General features: G+C 55.0%; 4 protein-coding genes across 7 annotated transcripts; 2 read left to right on the plus strand and 2 right to left on the minus strand.

The window, feature by feature from the left end:
- Positions 1-6: 6 nt before the first annotated feature.
- On the minus strand, positions 7-7,834 carry ANGPTL6 (angiopoietin like 6; the record flags this gene model as incomplete). Of its 3 annotated transcripts, XM_081287627.1 has the most annotated exons (8): positions 7,688-7,821; positions 6,866-6,970; positions 5,677-5,782; positions 2,757-3,339; positions 1,911-2,088; positions 1,216-1,403; positions 869-1,139; positions 7-197 (listed from the first exon to the last, which is right to left on the minus strand). In XM_081287627.1, the coding sequence occupies exons 4-8, from the start codon at positions 3,330-3,332 to the stop codon at positions 7-9; spliced, it is 1,404 nt and encodes a 467-aa protein (XP_081143753.1). In that variant the 5' UTR covers positions 3,333-3,339; positions 5,677-5,782; positions 6,866-6,970; positions 7,688-7,821. The 3 variants fall into 3 exon arrangements, with proteins under 3 accessions (XP_081143753.1, XP_081143752.1, XP_081143751.1); XM_081287626.1 differs by having other exon boundaries at positions 119-1,139; positions 5,677-5,760; positions 7,688-7,834; XM_081287625.1 differs by having other exon boundaries at positions 119-1,139; positions 5,677-5,765; positions 7,688-7,834.
- A 25-nt stretch (positions 7,835-7,859) lies between these two features.
- LOC308645459 (suppressor of SWI4 1 homolog) lies at positions 7,860-11,663 on the plus strand. Its single transcript, XM_081287624.1, has 12 exons — positions 7,860-7,943; positions 8,032-8,202; positions 8,576-8,677; positions 8,870-8,920; positions 9,032-9,202; positions 9,983-10,059; positions 10,259-10,366; positions 10,463-10,586; positions 10,674-10,752; positions 10,860-10,989; positions 11,059-11,216; positions 11,296-11,663. Exons 1-12 carry the CDS (start codon positions 7,926-7,928, stop codon positions 11,511-11,513), a joined length of 1,407 nt encoding a protein of 468 aa, XP_081143750.1. The 5' UTR covers positions 7,860-7,925; the 3' UTR covers positions 11,514-11,663.
- Positions 11,664-11,974: 311 nt separating this feature from the next.
- P2RY11 (purinergic receptor P2Y11) lies at positions 11,975-14,470 on the plus strand (the record flags this gene model as incomplete). Its single annotated transcript, XM_081283135.1, has 2 exons — positions 11,975-12,012; positions 13,371-14,470. The coding sequence occupies exons 1-2, from the start codon at positions 11,994-11,996 to the stop codon at positions 14,468-14,470; spliced, it is 1,119 nt and encodes a 372-aa protein (XP_081139261.1). The 5' UTR covers positions 11,975-11,993.
- A 293-nt stretch (positions 14,471-14,763) lies between these two features.
- EIF3G (eukaryotic translation initiation factor 3 subunit G) lies at positions 14,764-19,162 on the minus strand (the record flags this gene model as incomplete). Of its 2 annotated transcripts, XM_081286501.1 has the most annotated exons (11): positions 19,062-19,162; positions 18,875-18,921; positions 18,416-18,499; positions 18,168-18,256; positions 17,972-18,031; positions 16,823-16,927; positions 16,539-16,728; positions 15,704-15,811; positions 15,440-15,576; positions 15,251-15,357; positions 14,764-14,882 (listed from the first exon to the last, which is right to left on the minus strand). In XM_081286501.1, exons 1-11 carry the CDS (start codon positions 19,079-19,081, stop codon positions 14,867-14,869), a joined length of 963 nt encoding a protein of 320 aa, XP_081142627.1. In that variant the 5' UTR covers positions 19,082-19,162. The 2 variants fall into 2 exon arrangements, with proteins under 2 accessions (XP_081142627.1, XP_081142628.1); XM_081286502.1 differs by lacking the exon at positions 14,764-14,882 and having other exon boundaries at positions 15,247-15,357.
- Positions 19,163-23,527: the final 4,365 nt, after the last annotated feature.

Genomic DNA, 23,527 nt, shown 5'->3' on the forward strand with positions numbered 1-23,527 from the left:
GGGCAGTCAGGGCCTGGCCGGTCGGATCAGCATGGCGGCCTTCTTGAGGGAGTACGCCCCGCCACGGAACTCAGCCCAGTAGACACCATCCTGGTAGCGGTTTCGGTAGTGGCCACCACGGTGCCACACACCATTGAGGTTGGAGTGGGCACAGGCATGGTACCACCAGCCCCCGCGCTGGTACAAGGCGCAGTTACCTGAGGGGAAAAGAGTGGGTGTCCTCACCAGATTAAACAAGCCTCCCCTGCACGCCATGTGCAAGGCATGTGCAAGGCATCTGCCAACCATCCCCTGGTCCTCCCCAGTCTTACTGAATATAAGCCCTGATCCTCCATTTCCTTTCCAAAATAAAAACCCTGGCCTCCCACTTTGTTTTTCAGAGTAATAGTCTTAATGCCTTCCCTGTCTCCTTACCAAAGTACAAGACACACCTTTCCCACTTTTAAAATTAGTCATCATCACTCATTCCTTTATCAGGAAAAAAAAATTCCTGCTTCCTTTCTAGAATAAGAGACTGGGCTGGGGTGGGTGCAGCTCAGTGGTAAAGAGCTTTCTTAGCCTGTGTGAGGTCCAAGATTTGATCCCCAGTGCGTGTGCATGCACACACGCACAAAAAGAGCAAGAGTGAGAAAGAATATCCTGGTTCTCACCCTATGCCCTCCAGAAGAGAACAGAATCCTAATTCTTGCCTCATTAGAGAGCTAATCTAGGCTCCCCATCCCCTCATCAGAATAAAAGTCCTAGCCTTGTTCTCTTGCTTTCCTATTCCAATACTTATCAGAGGGGAATCCTGTCCACTGCTTTTCATTCCCTACCCAGAACAGGAGTCCCACCTGCCCTACCCTCCCTCCAGAATAAGAACTCCTACCGGAATAGGAGTCTCGATCTCTATCCACGGTGCTGAAGGGTTTGTCATTGTGCCAAGAAAGAGAATCTCCAGCGTCACCGTGGTACTGGCCAAGCCGCAGGCGATAGTGGTCACTCTCGGGTTCCAGAGAGAAGCTATCATAGTGGGCACGTGCCCCACGGCCCCCCCAGTCCTCCAGGAGCACCAGCAGCTCGTGGTCCCCCCGGCTGGTCAGCTGATGCACAGGTTCGAGGCCCAGCCAGTATTCCCCGTCAGGCCGCCCAAAGCCCACCTGGCGAGATGGGAGAGTCGGGAGGTCAGGGACAGTGCCCTGCACACCCGGCCCTGCACCGCCCGGCCCTGCCCACCTTGTAGTGCTGCCAGGTGGTGAAGAAGTTGACAGAGCCGTCCTGGCGCCGCTGGATCACCGTCCACCCTCCGCCCTCCAGCTGCTGCTCGCACCACGCGGACACCTGGAGCCGGCCGAGTTGCAGCTCGTAGACCCCACTCTGGCTGTGGCCTGCCTGGTGGGCCTCCGCACAGTCCTGCCACGGGCCTAAGGGCACAGGGATGGAGGCACAGCCGGGCCAACCAACTCCTCAGCAGAACAAGAGTCCTCCTCCTCGCTGGTCCCCTCACAAAACAGACTCTGCCCTCCCTTTCCCTCATCCAAGTAACACCAGCAGCCACTTCCTCACCTCACCTCGCAAGTCCTTCTCTCTTAAGAGCAAACGTGGAGCTCAGGGCTCTTAGTTCTGTCATCTCCTCACCAGAATATATGTCCTGAACTTAGACTCTGAACCAGCTCCACTCACCCAAGTAGCAGTCCTCCACCTGCTGTCCCCTCATCAAAATGAGAGTCCCTCCCCTCATATTTTCTCTATTTTCACACCATAGTAAGAAATTTTGTCTTTATATAAGTGTTTCATTATAAGATAAAAGCAGCCTTTCCTCCAGTCCTCTCACTGTAAGAAGACTCTCCCATGAAAATCTTGACTCTTCCGTTTCCTTCCACCCACACTGCAATGGAGATCCCCTGGCTCCTCAGACCCCCCCATTTTACCTGATGGCTTGGTAGGGATCACAGGGGACCCTGCAGGCATAGGAGAGGCCAGGGGGCCCTGTTGTCTCCAGGTCTGGTCTCTCTGGGGCTCTGGGGCTGGGTCCAGCCTCCTGCTGGTGTTATTGGTGCTGCCCACCAGACTCAAGGGCACCACAGGCACCAGGGGCGGGGGCAGGACCTGGGGCAATGGAAAAAGTCAAGTGCAACTGCATCAATGCCTAGCTCAGGAGGCATGGTCTCTCAGGGCCAGAGAGGATGTAGACTCTCCCAGTGCCCCAACAGGAACCTGGTGGGGGACACGTCCCAGCCCTAAATCCCCCCCTGGAGATTCTCTCTTGGTCATCAAGCACAGATAGAGCTGGGCTAAAATTCTCTTTGGTGCTGAGAGCTTAACTCAACTGCACCTCAGTCTCCTCTGTGAAGCTGGAATAACAGGAGCATGTCCTACCTGCTATTTAACAGATTCTCCCATCAACACCGTAAGATAGGGACTATCAGAAAAACTATCTTTTATGCAAAATCCAGGGCCAGATATGTTCTAGAATTCAGAATGGCATGGCAAAATTCTGAATGACAGGGATACACGGTCACTGGTCCTTGTACAGGGTAATAATATGCTTGAGTGGAGGAGCGTATGAATATTCACATTAAATGGATAAGTAAAGGCTATAAATAGCCCCCAATTATATTTTGACCCAAATAAGTAATGAAAGGAACGGATAGGAATCTCGTTTCCAGGTTTTTCGGATTTCGGAACTGCGGATAACATCCTGGGGTTGCAGAAGGCCCATTTCACAGATGATGTGCACAGCAAACAGATGCTACTGAGAAAGGCTTTCTGGTTACCTGCTGTTGCCCGCCGGCGCCCCCCGGGCACAGGCGCTCCAGGCGGGCGATGAGGTCGCTCTGCTGGCTGACCAGCTGTGCCAGCTCTCGAAACTTGACGTCCAGCTGGTGGAAGCGGGCGGCGGCCTGCTGAGCCTCGGCGGACGCATTGAGCACGCGTTCCCCGAGCAGCGCCAGAACAGCGGCAGGCTCCGCCCCCTGGCTCGGCCCCGCCCCCGTGCCGGCCTCATGCTGCAGCTGCGCGCGCAGCTGGCCCAGGCGCGCGCTCAGGCCGCGGCTCTCCTTGCGCAGCGCGCGCACCTCGCCGGCCACTGCGCCGTCGGCGGCGGCCAGCCTCTGCAGCTCGCGCAGCAGCTCCTCGTGGCGGCCGACGCGCAAGCGCAGCGCCGCCACCTCGCTGGCGTTCACGGCCTCGGAAGTGGGTCGTGCGGCAGCCGCTCCGCTCCAGCACACGGCGCCGGTGAACTTCTGTTGGGGCAGCACGAAGGTGTAGGTGCAGCGCGGGGCGCCCGCCCGCGCCCACGACGCGCCCAGCAGGAGCAGCAGCGGCAGCGCGCGCAACCGGGGCACCGACATGACGTTCCTGCAAGCAGGGGAGGACAGGAGGCGGTGGCACCGGGAGCCCACGTCCGGCCCCCCATTCTCAGGCCGGGCGACGCACGCGGGCATGCGTGTGTCCACTCCTGCTTGGCCGCGGGTCCGGGATCCGTCTCCGTCTCTTTCTCCGAGACGCCCCAGGGCGATCCCGCTCCTGATCCAGGCGCCCTGTGGTTAAAATGCCTCCTGCATTCATTCATCAAATGCTTATTGAGCGCCGACTGTGTGCCAGACTCTTTTCTAGTCGTGAGCAAAGCACAAAAGTCCCCGCCCTAGTGGGCAAGAAACAAATATAGGATTCGTAGAGTATATTAGTCAGCCGGTGCTAAGTGCTAAAAATAACGGTACCGCGGAGCGGGAGGGATGTGAAGAGTCCACACAGGGACTGTTTGAGAGGAGGTGGATGCGGACAGGGGAAGGCTTCCAGGAGGAGGTGACGGCAGGAAGTCGTGGGAAAGTCTGGAGAGAAGCAACCCCGGCAAGGGTAACGCAAGTGCTAAGGCCCGAGTCGCCCACGCCGGCGGTACTAAGGAAAATGTAAGGAGCTGGAGCAAAAGCAGAGGGAGGACGCTTGCTTAGCATGTGCAAGGCCCGGGGTGCCTTCCCAGCACCTCAACAACAAAAAAAAAAAAAAGCAGAGGAAAGCGGGTGGTGAGATGGGGGAGGCGCGAGTCTGGTAACAAAGCCCTCCCCCTCCAACCCAGAGTGAGCACATCTGCTTCCCTTCATAACAGACCCAGGCCTCCGCCAAGCCTGTGCGCCTCTGTTTAGATCCTGAATTCCTCCAGCCCCCTGCCCCCCACCCCAGGGTCCCAGCTCATGACACCACCTGGCTTTCCTTACAGCAGCTGCCCCCCGCTTTCCAGCACTCTGCCCTCAGCAGCCAGTGGACACCTTGACCTCAGGAATCTGTTCCTATCCTTCCTCTACTCAACCTTCAGTAGTTCCCACCTCACTTAGTGTGAAAGCCCTAGTCCTCCCAGTGACACACTCTACCTCATCCCCTCCCTGCCCTCACGGCCTCCAAAGCACCCAGGAACAGCACTTGGCCAGATCCTGCCTCAGGGCCTTGGCATTTGCAGTCAGCTCCATATGCAACATTCTTTGGATTTTAACGTGCCCCCCCATCCTGGTTCAGGTCCCACTAGATCTGGGCTGCACTTCCTGTCACTGTGTTTTTCAGTTTTATGCCCCACTCGTTGCTACTTATTTGCATACCCCCACTGCATTCCCCCGGGGTTTCTGGGGTTTCCTTGGCTGCCTTATGCTGTGCCTAAAATAGTGCCTAGCACTCCTCCCCAGGCCCCAGCCCCCAGGTCAGGTGTGCCCCAGCCCCAGGTGTTCCAAGTGCTCCTGCAGGTGAGCTCAGACAGAATCTTTACTGGCAAATGGATACTTGTGGCCACCACCCTGGCCCTGCCAAAGCCACACCTATGCCCTCCTCACCTTCATTTCCAGGCCCACCAGGGTTCACACCTTTGCAGTCTCAGAAGGGGACATGCATGCCTGTGTGTGCTTACTGACCCTTGGAACCTGTATGCCTATCCACCCCAACTGCCTAAGTGCCTGTTTGTGTGGCAACAGGGACACAGCCTCAAGCAAAACACAGAACCTCTGCCCTCCTGGATCTAATAGTGTCCTTGGGAAAACTATGGAATACCCCGCAGGGAAATCAGAGCAATGGAGTTTAGGAGGAAAATCAGATAGGAAGAGGGAGAGTCTGGAGCTGGGGAGAAGGGACGTAAAGAGAGAGAGAGATCAGGAAAAGTCTCACTGAAAGGGCGACACTTGCGCAAAACCTGAAGGAAGAGAGAATGGGAACAGCATTCTAAGCAGAGAAAACAGTAAGTGCAAAGACCCTGAGGTTGGACCTTGCTTTGGATATGCCCAGGGAACAGCAGGGGAAGCCCTGTGTGGAACAGAGTGAGCAAGAGGGAGAGCAGGAAATGAAGGCAGAGAGGTAGCAGGACATAGGGTACTCAGTATTTGGGGCCTTGAGGAGGACTTGGGGTTCTACTCTGAGTCAGGGGGGGCCAGGAAGGGTTCTGAGTGGTGGAAGGGCCCATTTGCTATTATACTGACACACCAAGAAAGAGCTGTCAGGGTCGGGAGGGTCTTCTCTTGCCCTTTCCAACACTCAGTCTCCCACAACAGGAATGGACCAAATCCCCTGGAGCTGGAATGTGTGTAAAACCCAGCGCCTTTCATGTTGTCAGCCTGGGGTGGTGAGCAGGAGGCCTGGGAGCCTCCTCCGCCCAGCCAAGCAGAGGCCAGGGTCTCCCGACAAAGAGAGTCAGCATCCACCTGCACTCCCACCTCTCACCTCTCACGACCAAGACCCTGAATCCAGCGAAGCTCACAGCAGGCACAAGAAGTCAGAGGAAAAGCTGAGGGTCCGGGAGGGCCTCTGAGCTAAGGAAGGGGAGAGGCTGGTGAGAAAGGAGAGAGAAGACTTGGTAACCACCCCCAGCCCCCAGAATCTGGGAGTGGAGCAACTGTAAATATTTAGCCTTTCCCACGTGAGAACTGAGGCAGAATTGCCAGACCCCCCTGCCCAGGCCACCAGAGCCTGATAACACAGGTCAGTGCCCTGGACGTCCTTTCTCTTCCTCCCAGTGGAGCGCGTGGGAGGCTGCAGGCCCTGGTAGGACCTGCAGGATCCCAGCCCCAGACACATAGAAGGATAGTGTTGGAGAGGATCAGTGGGCACCTACTGTGTGTCCGACGCACCTCGCACCTCTGAACTCTACACCTTTTATCTCATTTAATCCTAGAAGCCCACTCCAGATTCTCTGTGTAGCAACATTTTAGAAAAGGGAAAAAGTTCAGAGAGGGTGAGCCACTTGCCTGCACTCACACGGCCAGAAAGAGATACAGGGGGATTCAGTCCAGATAGCGTGGCTCCTGAACTCACACATACAACACAACAGTCACACACATGCATGTGCATAACAAAACAAAGACACACACACTCGTGCCGTTACCCAACAAAACTGACAAAGTACTGCACAAAGCAGCAAAGATAGACAAATGAAGTTCATGTACACATGACCACTAGTTCATCTGGCACACCCACAGAGACAACGAGGGCTAGGGATATTGCTCAGTGGATTCCATCCTCAGCACCATAAGAAAAGAACAAAAGACACAAGAAACACAACGAAGATCTAGGCAACAATTGTATGTTCAAAATATGGCCACACAGGCACACATCCTGTGAAACTCAAAGGGAAATATCCACAGGTTGTGGGTCCGGGTCTGCCCCTCAGACATGAACACGCCAGGTACATTTGGCCACACACAGGCAGCACAGAGACACCAAGTCGGCACACAGCAACGCCCAGATGCCCATCTGCCAAACCATGAATGTTTGTCCCTCATTCACTGGGTCACGTTTTCACAAAAGTCAAATCACACAGGGACAGAACAGGAGGAAATAACCATGCAGTCATTTCTCAGAGGTAGAAAGAGATTCATAAAGAGCCCCCCGGAAGCCGGCTGGGGCCCCTGACCTGTATGAAGGCCCTGCCGGCCAGCAGCCCAGCACCGGGGGAGCAGCCTCCTTCCCCACTTCCAACCGTCCTGAACTCCTGGAGTAACCCGAGTGGACTCCGGGGCTGCAAGAGGAAATGGTTGTCCCAGATCTGAGCGAGGCTGCCAGGCTGGGCTCTGGGCCGGGGCTGGGCCCCCCACCCTCAGCCCCCGCCGGCTTCCCCATTGGCAGCAGAGAGAGGAGAAACCTCCTAAGTCACAGACAGACTGAGGGAGGGAGAGAGGCCACCGAGTGGAGAGACCTGGGGAGAAGGGAGAGACAGGGAAACGATGGAGAGGAGAGGGGAAGGCTGGAAACCGACTGATGATGGAGACGACCGATTTTGGAGGAAAGGGAGGCCGAGATGGGAGGACAAAGGATGGGGAGGGGGCAGGGGCTGGGGGAGCCGAGAGAGGGCCTGGGCGGGTGGCCTCCCCTCCCAGGCGAGGTTTTGGGGGAAAGCCAGAGGCTGAGGCCAAGACCCGGGCTCTGGGTGGAAGAGGGCGGGGTGGACTATTCTCGAAGCGCCCGCCGTGCCCAAAGTCTCCGGAAGTTGAGGTGGAGTTTCCATCCTCAGCCCATCGGCCAACAGGACGAGAATGAAAAACCGCCATGGCCCGATTCCCTCTCTGGCTGCTCCCAAGTGCCTGGTGCCAAGGTGTCAAGCACTGTGTGCACATTCCGTCTCTTGGCTCGCAGCCCAGGGCAGACAGTTCCACCCTCACTTTGGGGTACTGTAGGATCCTCGAAGTGGAGACGTAATGGCGCCGCTGGACGAAATGGGCCCGGGCGGGATTCGAACCTGTGGATAGGTTTCTCCGCCGCCCGGAGCTGTTCGACCCCGCCCTGGTTTCCGTAGAAACAGGCACCGGTGTCTCCATAGCAACCCCTCCAAAGATTTCCTACTCCCCGCCCCCGCTCCCCTCGAGGCCACTTAGTGCGCAGGCCCGCCCGATGACGCCCTCGGCTCGGGCGCCGGAAGTGAGCAGCGCGGCGCCGGAAGTGGCCGGCAGAGGCGGCCTCGTGGAATAGACGGCAGCATGGGGCAATCGGGGAGGGTATGGCGCGGCGGCCGAGGGTGCGGGGAGTACCGGCGGGGTCCCGGCGGAGGCCGCGGCGCTCACCGTTCGTCTGTCGCCCCCTCAGTCCCGGCACCAGAAGCGCGCGCGCGCCCAGGCGCGGCTCCGCAACCTCGAGGCTTACGCCGCGCAACCGCACTCGTTCGTGTTCACGCGGGGCAGCGCGGGTCGCAGCGTCCGGCAGCTCAGCCTGGACGTGCGTCGGGTCATGGAGCCGCTCACCGCCACCCGTCTGCAGGTCTGCCCAGCCAGCCCGCCTCTACCCACCCTGGGCCGTCATCGCGGCTGAGGGCCGGCTCTGTGAAACCTCGGGAGGCCTCTGTGTCCCGACTGGAGAACGGGACCTACCTGAGGACAGGGTCTCTGCATCTAGCTTGGGGCTTAGTTGGGCAGTGGGGACAGCAAACCGTAGCTTCTCTGAAAGACCTGGGGCAAGGCTTCACTGGGCTTCTGATGGCTCATCTGTTAACGAAAGGTGCATAGGAGACAAGGGGCAGAGATGGCACTTAACTAAACCCTGGTTCTAGCGATTGGGACCCTCAGCTGAAGGTCACTGTCTTGGTCAGTGAGGAATACCGCTATTCGTTTCTTTTCCTTTTTGTAATTTCTAGATCCGTAAGAAGAACTCGCTGAAGGACTGTGTGGCAGTGGCTGGGCCCCTTGGGGTCACACACTTCCTGATCCTAAGCAAAACAGAGACCAGTGTCTACTTTGTGAGTGGGCATCCACACCTTTCATCTCCCCCAAGCCCTCTCCTTCCTTGTCTCTCATGATGAAACCCTGTGCCTCTGAGCTGCCATGATTCTGGCTTCAAAGTAAACGCTCTGAAGAGACAGGCAGAGGTTCCCACTTGCCCTGCCCCTGCTGAATACCTGCATCCGCACTGATCCTCTTTTCTCCTGCAGAAACTGATGCGGCTCCCAGGAGGCCCCACTTTGACCTTCCAGATCAACAAGGTGAGGGGTGGAGGTGGTACAGGGGCCATGTTAGGTAAGAGCTGGGCTTGGGGATGGCCCCTGCCACATGTGAGTGATAATCATCCACTCCCGTCCTGCCTTGCATTGCAGTACACACTGGTGCGTGATGTGGTCTCCTCCCTGCGCCGGCACCGCATGCATGAGCAGCAGTTTGCCCACCCTCCCCTCCTGGTACTCAACAACTTTGGACCTCACGGCATGCATGTGAAGCTTATGGCCACCATGTTCCAGAACCTGTTCCCCTCCATCAACGTGCACAAGGTAGGCTGGGCCTCTTGTCTTGGCAGGTGTAGGTGGATGGGTCATGGAATGGGTACCACCAGCCCTTTATTAATGACCTTATTTGATAGAGGGGAAATTGGTTTACAGAGATGTCATTGGCCTGAGGTTAGAATCAAGAGTGTGCGGCGACTAGTTGGGCACAGTAGTGCGTGTCTGTAATCTCAGCACCTCAGAGGGCTGAAGCAGAATTGCAAGTTCAAAACCAGCCTCAGCAACTTAGTAAGGCCCCGAACAACTTAGACCCTCTCTGAAAATAAAAAGGTGAGGGGGGTTGAAAGAGTGCAGGACTGGAGTTTTGTTTGGGGCTCATCATCCCCACTCTGCCACCTTCAGAGTTGGGGATTAAACCCAGGCCCTTGGGCATGCTAGGCCAAGGACTATAGGGTTTGGTTTGGTTTGGCATCAGGGATTGAACCACCCAGGGGCACTTAACCACAGAGCCACATCCCCAGCCCTTTATTATTTTGATGCAGGGCCTTGCTAGATTGCTGAGGCTGGCTTTGAATTTGGGATTCTCTTGCCTCAGTCTCCTGAGCTGCTGGGATTACAGTTGTGTGCCACCGTGCCCAGTAGGACTGCAGTTTTTTTTTTCAGAGCCCCAGCCCCTAGTCCATGTTGGCAGCAGTTCTCCTGCTCAATAGGGAATCTGATGTGGGCACCACTTGCAGCAGCTGCATGGCATGGCCAGTGGCGTGGGGCCTGCTTGGCCAGGGTTGTGCAGGCTGCAGGCAGCTCACTGGGTCCCTTCTCTTCCCTCAGGTGAACCTGAACACCATCAAGCGCTGCCTTCTCATCAATTACAACGCTGACTCCCAGGAGCTGGACTTCCGCCATTAGTGAGTGCTCTGAGAAGGAGTGAGGGGTGCAGGGCCAGGCCTCCTTGTGCAACTGATGACAGCACAGCTGCTGAGACTCTGTGATTGCTCAGTCTCAAAGTAAACGCTCTGACGCACTGCCCAGAGGCAAGGGGCGCAGAGTGGGTTCTGACGCTGTGACCTAACGTCACCCCTACTCCACCCCACTTCTGCCGTGCAGTAGCATCAAAGTGGTTCCCGTGGGTGCAAGTCGGGGGATGAAGAAGCTCCTGCAGGAGAAGTTCCCCAACATGAGTCGCCTGCAGGACATCAGCGAGCTGCTGGCCACGTGAGGAGGGCTCAGGGTGGGAGGTCACTGCAATCCAAGGGTCCTAAAACTGTCCCTGGATTCTGATCACCTGCTGAGTCCCATGTGTCCCCACAGGGGTGCAGGGCTTTCAGAAAGTGAGGCGGAGCCTGATGGCGAACACAACATTACTGAGCTACCCCAGGCCATTGCAGGACGCGGCAACATGCGGGCCCAGCAGAGCGCAGTGCGGCTCACAGAGGTGATGCTTGGTGGCAGGGGTGACCTTCTCTGGCAGCCCCCAGCCCCAAAGAAGAACTGACTCTTCCTCTACCCTCCATCCCCCCAGATTGGTCCCCGGATGACGCTGCAGCTCATTAAGATCCAAGAGGGCGTCGGGGAGGGCAATGTGCTGTTCCACAGTTTCGGTGAGGCTAGGGGTGGCCAGGCTCGGGTTCAGGGATACGAGGCCAACCAGGGTAGGTTGTGGTGCTACAGCACACAGGACCTTGGTGACCTGTGTCCTCCTGTTCAGTGCACAAGACGGAGGAGGAGCTGCAGGCCATCCTGGCAGCCAAGGAGGAGAAGCTGCGGCTCAAGGCCCAGAGGCAGGATCAGCAGAACCAGAATGTCCAGCGCAAGCGGGAGCAGCGGGAGGCCCACAGGTCCGTGTGGACAGCTGGGAGGGCTGGATGGCCCTCCAGCAGGTGGCTGGTTGACACCATCTCCTGCAGGAAGAAGAGCCTGGCGGGCATGAAGAGAGCTCGTGCTGATGGGGACAGTGATGCTGAAGACCCAGGGGTGCCCCCAGAGGCCGAGGGGGCTGGCCAGCAGGAGGAAGAAGATGAAGCGGAGTATTTCCGCCAGGCAGTGGGCGAGGAGCCTGATGAGGGTGCGTGGCAGGGTCCTGCAGCTGGGCACCCAGGACATGTTTTTGGTCCTTGGGGGCCCTGACGACTGTCTTCCCACAGATATGTTCCCCAGGGTGACCAAGCGGAGACTGCACACCGGGCCTCCAAGCAAGAAGCAGCGGGTGAAGGAGCGGAGGCCTAACCGAGACAGGGGTCAGGACGGTGGCCGGAGGCCTCTGAAGCCCAAGAGTAGACCCACGGGAGTCCAGGGCAAGCAGGGGCACAGAGGGACTGCCCGAGAGCACAGCCGGGGAAGGCCACTGAAGAGAAGGGCTTGAGTCTGAGCCCAGTGATGCATGGAATGCCCCAGATTGGGGCCCAAAAGAGCTGCCTCTGTGCAGCCCTTGGTTTCCTTTCATAAAGGAGTAGTAGCCCAACCCCCAGCCCCCCCACTCCCACCCTCGCATATCAATAAAGACTGAACTTGGCGGGTGTCTGAAGTCTGCTTTTTGGATGGATTAGGGGCACCTGGTGCCCAACATGACAGCCTAGGAACCAGGGCCAACCTGGTTTCTGCCCCAGGTCCTGGTGCATGTCCCCCCCTCGGGCACCGTGGTGTCCTGTGCTGAGGCACTGGGCCCCTCCTGGTCTCCCCTCCCCCAGGTCCCTGAGCAGACTACCTTCTGCTGTGGTGCAATGAGGAAGGAAGCTGGGCGTCTGACCAGCTCTGCAGGCTGAGGGAGGGGCTGCTGGTAACTCGGGTGGAGCCTCAGCAGGGCTTGGCGTGGGTGGCGGGCCACAGGCTGGCTGATCAGGCCATGGCGGCCACCATCTCAGGTAAGGAGCAAGTGCTGGACTAATTAAGGGTCAAATGGAGACATGGCAGGAGTTAGGCTGCTCAACCCAGGTGGTGACAGAGGGGCTGGCCAGGGATCTTCAGGAAGAGAGGAGAGCGTTAAAAGGTGCTTGGCAGGAGGCTTCAGAGCCTTCTGAGTGGCAGGCTGGGCTGGAGCGGGGCTTGTGCATCCCCAAGAGCTAGGGGTCAGCCTGCCACACAGAACAAGCCAAGTTGTCAGATCACAAAGCTAAGGCTGAGGGAGGGGCACACAAGGGGATCGGAACCAGCTCTGCTGTATTGGGGACAATGACACAGTGGCGCTTCCTGCCCTCCTGGAGGGGATTCTGGTGGAAATGTTCATTATGATCAAAAGAAGATAACCTGGCTATGGAAAAGAGCAGGGAAAGGGGGCCAGAGGACATGAGCGATGCACGTCTGACATGAGGGAGATCAGTCCTCCTCCAGACATGGTCAGATTCCAGGGGTAGCAGGGAGGGTGACTTGCATGACTGGCTGGTGACTCAGTAACTGGGCAAGAACAGCCAGTGCAAAGGCCCAGGGGCTGGACATGTATTAAGGATCAGCCAGGAAGCTGGTGGTTTGGGGGTTGCTGTAGGGAGTCATGGCTGCGGAGAACACGAGGGATGGTTCCTTCAGGGCTTTGTGGGATGGAACTTGATTTTTGGGGGGGAGGGGGGATGCTTGGGGTCAACCCCAGGCCCTTGCACAAGCCAAGAACATGCTCTTGTGCTAAGTTCTAACCCCTGCAGAACTGACCTTTCTGAAGCAGGAGCCATGGAGGCCTGTGCGGATGAGGGGTGAGACCTCCCTCTGGTGCTCACAGGCACCCTCTGGGTTGTAGGGAAAACACGGAAGGTAAAGCAGGAAGCTGGAGGTCCAGGGCTCACAGGGCTGGTATAGGTGGGAGATGATGGGGGCTGGCCCAGGAAGGGGCTAGGGAGGGACAGATTCTGATGTAGCACTGCTGGGACTTGCTGATAGATTCAACTTCAAGGAGGACTAGTGTAAGTTTGGGGACTCCCTGAGGTTCCTGCTCCTCTGCCCTGGGGCCCACGGCTCTGCTCTGCGTAGTCATTGCTGACCTACATGCAGACCTCCATGAGAGCACTGGCCCTCTGAATTCATCAGCTAAGTAATAGAATCTCTTGACTCTGGGCCAGATTCCATTGCAAGCAGGAGCCGAGGCTGGTGTCCCTTGCAGGACATGAGGACCTCGGGAGATGGTGCACACAGGCCCCAGCAGGAAGAATCAACCTCACTGCAGATGTGGGCTGAGGGCAGCAGGAACCATGCTGAGGAAGGACAGAGCTCAACTGTTCACATCCTCCGCCCACAGGTGACAAGTCCTGCCCTGAGAAGTTCACAGCTGCTGCTGACCTTGTGCTTAGTAGCTACCAGCAGGACTTCCTCTGGCCCGTTCTGGTGGCTGAGTTCCTGGTGGCCATGGCTGGCAATGGCCTGGCCCTGTACCGCTTCGGCAGTCGGGAGCAGCGGCCCTGGAACCCAGCTGTGGTCTTCTCTGCCCAGCTGGCCATCAGCAACCTGCTCTATGCCCTGACGCTGCCCCCGCTGGCCGCCTACTTCTACCCACCCAAGAACTGGCGCTATGGGGACATGGCCTGCCGCCTGGAGCGCTTCCTCTTCACCTGCAACCTGCTGGGGGGTGTCATCTTCATCACTTGTATCAGCCTCAACCGATACCTGGGCGTTGTCCACCCCTTCTTCACCCGCAGCCACCTGCGGCCCAAGCATGCCTGGGCCATCAGTGCCACTGGCTGGGCCCTGGCAGCCCTGCTGGCCGCCCCCATGCTCAGCTTCTCCCGCCTAAAGAGGCCTCAGCAGGGAGCAGGTCCATGCAGCACAGACAGGCCTGAGGCCTGCATCAAGTGCCTGGGGACAGCAGATGACCACCAGCTTGCAGCCTACAAAGCCTACAGCCTGGTACTGGCAGGGCTGGGTGGTGGCATGCCACTACTGCTCTCCCTGGTGGCCTATAGTGCCCTGGGGTGGGCCGTTTTTCGCAGCCATGGTATGACAGCAGGCGAGAAGCTGCGTGTGGCAGTGCTGGTGGCCAGTGGTGTAGTCCTCTACGCCAGTTCCTACATTCCCTATTACATCACACGGGTGCTCAATGTGGATGCCCGGCAGCGCTGGTACACCCGCTGCCCAGCCTTTGCAAATGAGACCCAGGCTAGGGGGGCGCTGGAGCTGGGGCCCTATCTGGGCTTCCAGGTGATGCGGGGCCTTGTGCCCCTGGCCATCTGCATACATCCCCTGCTCTACATGGCTGTGGTGCCCAGCCTGAGCTGTTGTCGACAAAACTGCCCACAGTGTGTCGGAGGCCACCCAGAAGACAAGACTCCTGGCCAAGACCTGCCTCTTGATAATGACAATCTCCGAACCCCAGAACCCCAGGCCTCTGAGCTGAGCCTGTGACCCGCCTGCTCTCGCCACCAGGCACTGGGACAGGACAAGAGTGAGAACCAGAGCACAGCAGGCATCGGCCCTGACACACCAAGAGGCCTCTGAGCTGCCACTGCCTCCCTAGAGAAAGGCCTGTGCCCCTGGCCAGGGTGGGACAGCTGAAGCCCAGGCCAGCACACGATGGATTCCTCACCCACAGCACCCACCCAAGAAGGCCCCGCAGGTTTAGGGGGCCAACACCAGCCTGGAGAACCGGTGCCATCACCCCAGGGAGGAGGCGCACGAGAATGAGGAGGACACACATGGGTGCTTTGAGCCTTTTAATGCCCTTGGAGTCCCCTGCTCTTGGAGGCTCCTTTCTGTCACAGAGGTCTAGGCTGGACAGCAGTGGTAGTGGTGACAGGTGGCTCAGTTGGTTGATGGCCTAGAGAGGGAGAAAGTGGTGAGGACAACAAAATGCGGGACGTGATGGCACCCCAAGACCCCCCCCCACCGCAAACAGCAGGGCTCTGGGGGAGGGGGGAGGCCAGGCAGTGTGATGGCAAGGCACACGAGGAGTCAGGATATGGGTCACAAGCTGGGCCCTGCCTGCCAGACTGGTGGTGAGTCCCAGGCAAGGCAGCTGTCTGTCACTAATGTCTGATGGCCTCTCTGCCAGGTTTTTTAGAAAAATGACAATAAAGGAAGGCCAGTTCAAAACAGCCTTGATGATTCAGTTGGGGTGGGACCCACGTCAGCCTCAGTGTGATCTGTGTCAGGGAGGGGGCGGGTCTGGGGCAGCAGGGGTCTTACTTGGCCCATTCCACATTGAGGATGAGGTGGTCGTAGCCGAAGCCAGACACCCCGGCGATGGCACGTGCGGCATCCTCCCGGCGGTGGAAGCTTATGAAGGCAAAGCCCTGGAGGAAGGCAAGGCTCAGCGGCCAGAGCCGGGACAGCGCCCGTCCACCTGCCTGCCCACCCCCGCCACTGCCCACCCACCTTGGACTGGCCAGTGGTCTTATCCTTAGCCAGGTAGATGCGAGAGATGGAGCCAAAGGGCCTAAAAAGCTCCTGCAGGTCTGTCTCACGCGTGTCCTCGGATAGGTTGGTGACACGAATGGTGGCGTTGTCATCAGCTGTGCGGGTAGGGAACAGGTGATTATGAGAGGAAGGCCCCACCCCACCCCACAACCACAACGCAGGGGTAATTACAGGGTGCTGGGAGGCGTCCACCAGCCAGCCTGGCACCCAAACGCCCCTCACCTCTGCGGTTGGGCTGCATGGACTCCCCACGGCGACTGGCCCCATCCCGCAAGCTCGGTGGCACGTACTTCCCAGTCTTGTTCTGTGTGGCCTGCACGGGCTCCAGTTCTGCAAACCCAAAGTACGGTCCCAGTGAAGCCTTGCCACGTGCCAACAGAGTGACAGATCTGCCCGACCACCCAGATCCAACCATGCCTAGACGCAGGTACCATCTGCCAAGCCACAGACGTCAGGCCGGTCACTTTGAGGCCTCTCAGAGCCTCAGTGTCCACAATGACACCATGATCACATCCAGGAAGAGGATACTCTTTGAGCACCCTGCCAGCAACACCAGCAGAGCAAGGGCTCACAGGGCAAATGCAGTCCCAGGCACCTACAGCCCAAGGTCACACGGAAAGGGACAGTTCCCAAGGGCTCCACACATGGCAAGTGACAAGTGCAACTGCATACAAGCCCCCAGAGGACATCCAGACTCGCGCTCGCTCCCAGCGGGCTGAAGGGCTGAGACCTCAGACAGGCACTTGAGTCCCATAGACACACACACTCAAGTCACGATGGTGAGGAGAATCAGTCAGGGAGTCACATACAGGGGACAGCCACATCCCAATCACAGTCAGTGCAGTTACACACACAGGTGTGGACATGAGTACCACCACTGAGAGTGTCTGAGCACACACAGGGCCCCAACAAGGAGACAGGCCCAATGGAGCACGGATGCTGTTAAGTGGGAGATGACAGCTACAAAAGGGACAGCACCTGTACACACAGAGCCAGGACAGCCCAGGACTCTCCAGGTGCCCAATCCCACCCCGCGCCACCCCAGGCCATGCTGTACCTCCCGGCAGCTTCTCCTTCTCGCCTGTGGACAGGCCTAGCTGCTCTGCCAACTCCTTCTGCATGGGCCCAAGCGTGTCCTTGTACGGGCAGCGGGTGGTCCAGTGGTCACCCTTGCAGATGCGACAGGACACTATCTTCTGGCCCTTGAGCTTGTTCATCGGATCCTCCTCCTCCTGGCAGTTCAGGTCCTGGCAGGGAAGCAGGTGGCAGCAGCTCAGAGGGGGCTGCTTCACCCCTGCTACCACCACCCTGGGCACCAGCCCCACCCTCAGCCCCACCTACCTCTTTGCTGGTGATGAATGTCATGGAGACATCATCACTGACTGTGGTGGTGGCCACATTGGGGCCTGGTGGGTCAAACTCTGAGTTCCCGAATTTCTTCCAGTTCTAGGCTCAGAGAGGGATGGGTCAGGATAAAGACTGGGGTCCCACACTGGGGCACCCCAGGCCTATCACTGCCTAGAGTACCCCATTTTTACTCTCTCCAAACACCTCCCCATCATGGGAACAGTGACTGTTCCCATTTCTGAGGAAGCAGGGGCAGCTCTCAATCAACACAAGAGTTCCAGGTGACAGAGACTCAGGGTGAGGTGGGAGCCAACTACATAGTCAACAATTCCCAGGGCAGCTTGCTGGGCCAGCTCCCGCCAGGAGGCAATGCTCAGGAATGTGGGGGGTCACTCAGAGTGAGGAACCTTGAGAGACTTTAAACAGTGAGCCTCAACTTACCCCCTATAGAATAGGGACCACAAATGCTCCCTGGGCTGCTGTGGAGATCAGTACCTGGCATGGTGTCTGGCACAAAGTGCAGAGCAAAGTGTATTAAATGTACTTAATGCTGTTACTTCTTCCAGAAGCCCTGAATCCTGGGTAAATGAAAGCTGCTATGCCACCCCAAGGGAGGGCTAGTTCCTCCAGGTAGACAGTCCAAGAGGAATAAGAATCTAGCCCCAGGACAGGTGTGGTGGCACACACCTGTAAGTATAGCTACTCAGAAGGCTGAAGCAGGAGGATCTCAAGTTTGAAGTCAGCCTGGACAACTCGGCAAAATCCTATCTCAAAAAACATTCTTTAAAAAAAAAAATGAGTTATGTGCTGGGGGTGCAACTCAACTGTAAAGCACCCCTGGGCTCAATTCCTAATAACATATACCCCCCCCCAAAAAAAAAGTTGGGGATGTATCTCAGAGGTAGAGTGATTGGCTAGCATATGCAACGACCTTAGTTTAATCCTTGGTATGAGAGGTTAAAAAAAAAAAAAAAAAAAAAACAAGAATCTAATACTGTCTACTTCTTTTCAAGGCCCCAGAAGAATGCGAAAATACTCAGAGCTCAATTCTGCTTTGACAACACAGGTGCAAACAGTTAAACCCTTCCTCCAACAGTGAAAATTCCTGGGTCAGTTCCTAAAACAGGGGAAGGAGGGTCTCACCTTCCTCCTTGCAACAGCCTTAGAGGCCTTTCGGGTCTCAATCCTGAAGGTGCGGACAATCTGTGGATGAAAGGGGAGAGTGTCAGGCTTCCTGCACTCCAAAGTTCCTGGGACCAGGGGATCTTCATCATCAACCCACCTAATCTATGTGCCCCCAAGCACCAGGGGACTCACCCTGTCACCACTCTAGCCTCACCTTGAATTTCTTGCCGTCTTCATCTATCTTGTACTCAGTCACTGTCTTTATGTTTCCATTGATAACCTCCTTAGGAGGTGGCAGTGGAGCTGGGAGAAGGGAAAAGTTGAGGGAGACTGCCCTGGGTAATGGAGACCCAGGTGGGAATGTGGCTGGGGAAACACAAGAGTTCCAGGTGACAGAGAGAGACTGGGGTGAGGTGGGAGACAACTACATAGCCCAGGGGTAAAGAGGAAGAGGTCACTTACCTCCTGGAAGTAGCTCAGGTTCTGGGCTGGTATCGCCAGTGGCCAGAGGGATGCCCTTGAGGAGCTCGCTGGTGACACATTTGTCTGTCAGAGGGAGTGTGGGAAGAAAGGTCTAAGCTAAGATGAAAGGACCTCTGGGACAACTCCACACCAGGAGCTGATGAAGGCGGGACCAAGGGCAAAGGGCTGGCCAGGCATCCGGCTGGGTGGTGACCCTAAGCAGTGGCAAGGGTAGGGATCCCGGCCATGAAAGTGGGGGGCGGGCCATAAAGTCACCCAGGCGCTAGTACAAAGGCAGGCTTTCCAACTTCCTCCCTGGAGTAGGGAGCAGCTGTGAAGACTGTGGCAGTGACATGGGAGTTGGCAACAGGCAGGACCCGAGGAGGATGGCGCGGGGAGGGAAGGGGAGCACCAAAACAGGCGGCAGTGCAGTGACCCAGGGCGACCCGCTACACTCACCGTCCTCTCCCTCTTCTTCCACCTGGTCGGCCCAGCTGGGCTTCGAACTGCGGGGACAAGTTTGCGGAGAATGGCGGTTGGGTCAGTGAGGGCCACCCTCCGCGGCCTTGGCACATCTCGGCCCCATAACACTCCCCAGAATCCCCCCGATCGCCTCCCGAGAGCTCCTCCGCGACCCCGTACTCACTCAAAGTCTCCGGTCGGCATCGCCAAGTCTTCCCCACGCAGCTTAAGCCCGGGCCAGAGGGCGGAAGTGCGGGGGAACGAAACTTCTGGTTCCGCCGCCGGCTAGAGTAGCCCGGTCTTCACGTCCACAGCGCCCCCTGCGGACGGAGGTGGACACGCCAGGGGCAGACGCCCCAGGACGCTGGTAACTAAAGTTAGCGGAGCTGATGCCATCTCAGGACTTAAGAAAGAAAGAAGAAGAGAGGGCGGGGGAGGGGAGAGGGAGGGAAGGCAGGAAGGCAGAAAAAGAAAAAAACAGGGTGAAAAAAAAAAAAACAGGAGAGGAGAGGATAACGAGTCTTTTTTTTTTTTTCGTTACTCAGGAGTAATCTACCCCAGAGTTACAGTTGCCCAGTCTTTTTTTTTTTTTTTTTTTTAAGATAAGGTCTCACTGAATTGCCCAGGCTGACCTTGAATTTGCAGTCCTACCTCAGCCTCCGCTGAGTCCCCGCCACCGCTTCCAGATCTAAAGTTCACTTTTTTTTCTTTTTTTTTTTTTTTTAAGAGATGGGATCTTGCTATGTTGCCCAGGGTGGCCGGGAACTCCTGGGCTCAAATGATGCTCTTGCTTCAGCCTCCTTCAGCAGTTGGGACTACAGGTGCTCGCCACTACATCTGGCTAAAAATCTCACTAATTGTACTAGGATGTGGCCCAGTGGTCCACTTGCCTAGCCTGCTCAAGACCTTGAGTTTGATCCCCAGCATTGCACATAATAATAATAATAATTAACAACAATAAGAATGCTTACATATGCAACGATTATTGTATTCCAGCTACTGATAAGGCAGGAAAAGGGATAAAATTAGTAAAAAGGAAATTCGAGCCCCTTCCAGGTCAGGTCTCTGTGTAACAGGGCTGAGAAACTGCAAGCAGGCCTCATTAAGGTCTCGCCAATTCCTATGGAAGCAGAAAAACTGATAGACATCTGTTGCCCCGTACCCAGACCCCCACCAAATAAAGGCACAGTAACCCGACTGGACAACCAGAGGGTGTGAGAGGAGTTTGTGGACTCTGAGTGCCTTACCCGGGATTAGGTCAGGGACTGGCTTCCTTAACCCTGTAGTTCACATTAACCCCTGGACAGCAGCCACTCTCTGTGTCCCTCTCTTGGGACCCTTCCCACTTCAGCAGCTCTGCTTTCTATTACTCTAATAAATCCCGTTATTTTGGTTATTTTGCCCTCACCCTGTGTCTGTGGGTTTCATTCTTCAAATTTGCAAGACATTCAATCCCCAGTGCCACCAAAACAACAACAACAAAAAATTGTTTTTTGCAAGACAAAGAACCTAACCCTACATTCTGTGCTGCACTGTAAGGAGGAAATTATCCCTTTGCCTGGGCTGTTTCTCTTATCTGGGGAGGAATTCCCTTATCTGAAGAAGAAGTTACTTTTTTTTTTTTTTTTTTTTGTAGTGCTGGGGGTTGAACCCAGGGCCTTGTGCATGTGAGGCAAGCCTAGCCTGCTATAGCCCCAGCCTATGGAATACCATTATCTGAATGACAAAATGTCAAGTGGCCCCTTCGAAGCCACTCTCTCTTCTTTCTTTGTAGCATTGTTACCTCTCTGATAACATTTTTGGGGGGGCAGGGAAGGGGATTGAATTCAGGGGCACTTGACCACTCAGCCACATTATCAGCTCTATTTTGTATTTTATTTAAAGACGGAGTCTCACTGAATTGCTTAGTGTCTCTCAGTTGCTGAGGCTGGCTTTGAACTTGTGATCCTCCTGTCTCAGCCTCCTGAGCCACTGGGATTACAGGCATGCGCCACCGCGCCCTGCTCTCTGATACCTTTTTTTTTAATGTTGTGCTGGGATGGAACCCAGGGACTTACGCCTTCTCAGCACACACTCTCCCTGAGATTCAGCCACAGCCCTCTGACGGAATTGTGTTCATTAACTCGTTGTCAGTTTTCCCTCTAAGAACACACATTCTCAGTGTAAGCATTAGGACACCCCAGGAGGCCAAAATTGGTTCTTGGATGGAGAAGGAAAAAAATCTTAAATATATTTGGACCTCCAAAGTCAACCCTAACAGAAAAAAAAATCAGAAAAAAAAACCCTCAGGATTTAATATCTATTGTCAGGAAGAAATTGAATGTAATTAGATTAAAACGAATTTACTGATTTAGATTCAATTAGAAAATAATTCCATTTATTTTTCCTTAGGAAAGCAGTAATGAAGGAAAAAGTCATGAAACACTGCGCTAGAATGCTAGCTAGAGAAAGCAAATATTTGCCTGCTTTGTTTCATCCTGAATCATTAACACACACATTGACTGCTCCACACATAGTAAGTGCTCAACTAATACACTTTTGGAGAGAGGTGAGAACCAAATCAGAGGGCTTTTTTTATTTTTTAGGTACCAACGATTGCACTCAGGGGTGCCTAACCACTGAGCCACATCCCCAGCCCTTTTATTTTTTATTTCAAGACAAGGTCTCGCTGTTGCTTAGGGCCTAATTAAGTTGCTGAGGCTGGCCCCAAACTTGCAGTCCTCCTGCCTCAACCTCCTGAGTTACTGAGATTACAGATGTGGGCCATTTTTCTTCATCCTTGCAGGCATAAGGTCACTGAAGTGTTTTGAGAGGCACCCTGTGGTAACCATAGGTTCTTTTTAAAAAAAATATTTATTTTTTTGTTTTAGGTGGACACAATATCTTTATTTATTTTTATGTGGTGCTGAGGATCAAACCCAGTGCCTTGGGCTGGGGATGTGGCTCAAGCGGTAGCGCTCGCCTGGCATGCGTGTGGTCCGGGTTCGATCCTCAGCACCACATACCAACAAAGATGTTGTGTCCGCTGAAATCTAAAGAATAAATATTTAAAAATTCTCTCTCTCTCTCCCTCCCTCCCTCCCTCCCTCCCTCCCTCTCTCTCTCTCTCTCTCTCTCTCCTCACTCTCTCTTAAAAAAAAAAAAAAAAAAAAAACAAACAGTGCCTTGCACATATCAGGCCAGTGCGCAACCACTTGAGCCACATCCCCAGCCCCACCATAGGTTCTTGTGAGAAAAATGATTTGGGTAGCCAGTAGGGGGCAATGTGGAAGGGGAAATTAGCAGAACAGGAAGGAGGCTGGGAAGCGGTCTAAGAAAGAGGGGGAACCTCAGTGTCCTCTTTAGGAGGGTGGTGTGTGGCAATATGAATGAAAATATAAAGTTTACACAAATTCCCAGTAAAAATTTGTGCAAGCAGCCAGGGGCAGGATAGAGTAACCCTGGGTTCAATTCCTAGCACTGAAAAAAAAAAAAAAAACTGTATAGGCTTACTCAAATTTACTCCAAGAAATGCAAAATCCAAACAAACTAGCCAATGGACAAAACTTTGTGTTATCCATGTGTAGTAAGAATGTAGAGATGTAACACCAACACACAACGTTAGTGTCTAAAATTATGTAAACACAGTCTGGGGGTGTAGCAGCCACCAAGCCCTGGGGTCCATCTTCAGCTCCACAAAAAAAAAAAAAAAAAAATTATGATAGTTCTTCTGATGGAAATTAGGCAATACTTTCAAAAACATATAATGCCCTAGGAATTTTGCTTTGAGTCAGCTAATAACTTAACCTGCAAGCTTGTAAATGTGTGTGCCCTGTGGCTCATAGTACCACCCCTGGGAGCCCCTGTCTGCTTGTCCACAAGGGTTACTTGAATTATATTATGGTGAGCAAAGTCATCCCCTGGGAAACACTGGGTGGCCTTGAAGAATGTAGATCTATTTGTGTTTATGTAAAAGAAAATTTAAAAAGTCAAGGTAAGGGTTAGGAATTAATATAGCTGGGCGCGGTGGTGCGTGCCTAAAATCCCAGCAGCTCAGGCGGCTGAGGCAGGAGGATCTTGAGTTCAAAGCCAGCCTCAGCAATGGCAAGGCGCTAAGCAACTCAGTGAGACCCTGTCTCTAAATAACATACAAAATAGGGCTGGGGATTGGCCCAGTGGGGATTGGCTTAGTGGTCGAGGGTCCCTGAGTTTGTACCAGAAAAAAAATTAAGATATGGGCTGGGGATGTGGCTCAAGTGGTAGCGCGCTCGCCTGGCATGCGTGCGGCCTGGGTTCGATCCTCAGCACCACATACAAACAAAGATGTTGTGTCCGCCGAGAACTAAAAAATAAATATTAAAAAAAAATTCTCTTCTCTCTCTCTCTCTCTCTCTCTCTCCTCTCTCACTCTCTCTTTAAAAAAAAAAAATTAAGATAACATTCAGAGGATAGAGATGATCCTTTTTTTCCTCCTGATAAGTGTAGGAAGAAAGCTGTAAAATGTTACAAGAACCAATTTGTGCAAATCCTCTCTCTTTTTTTTTTAGTATTTATTTTTTAGTTCTCGGCAGACACAACATCTTTGTTGGTATGTGGTGCTGAGGATCGAACCCGGGCCGCACGCATGCCAGGCGAGCGCGCTACCGCTTGAGCCACATCCCCAGCCCTTTA

Source organism: Spermophilus citellus (assembly GCF_964194105.1).
Source record: "Spermophilus citellus genome assembly, chromosome: 3".
NCBI classification, from domain to species: domain Eukaryota; kingdom Metazoa; phylum Chordata; class Mammalia; order Rodentia; family Sciuridae; genus Spermophilus; species Spermophilus citellus.

What these genes read in the sequence shown, in the direction of transcription:
- LOC308645459 (XM_081287624.1), top strand. An exon ending in ATCAGCGAGCTGCTGGCCAC is followed by an intron (nt 10,367 to 10,462) that starts GTGAGGAGGGCT and finishes GTGTCCCCACAG; the next exon opens with GGGTGCAGGGCTTTCAGAAA. An exon ending in TGTGCTGTTCCACAGTTTCG is followed by an intron (nt 10,753 to 10,859) that starts GTGAGGCTAGGG and finishes CCTCCTGTTCAG; the next exon opens with TGCACAAGACGGAGGAGGAG.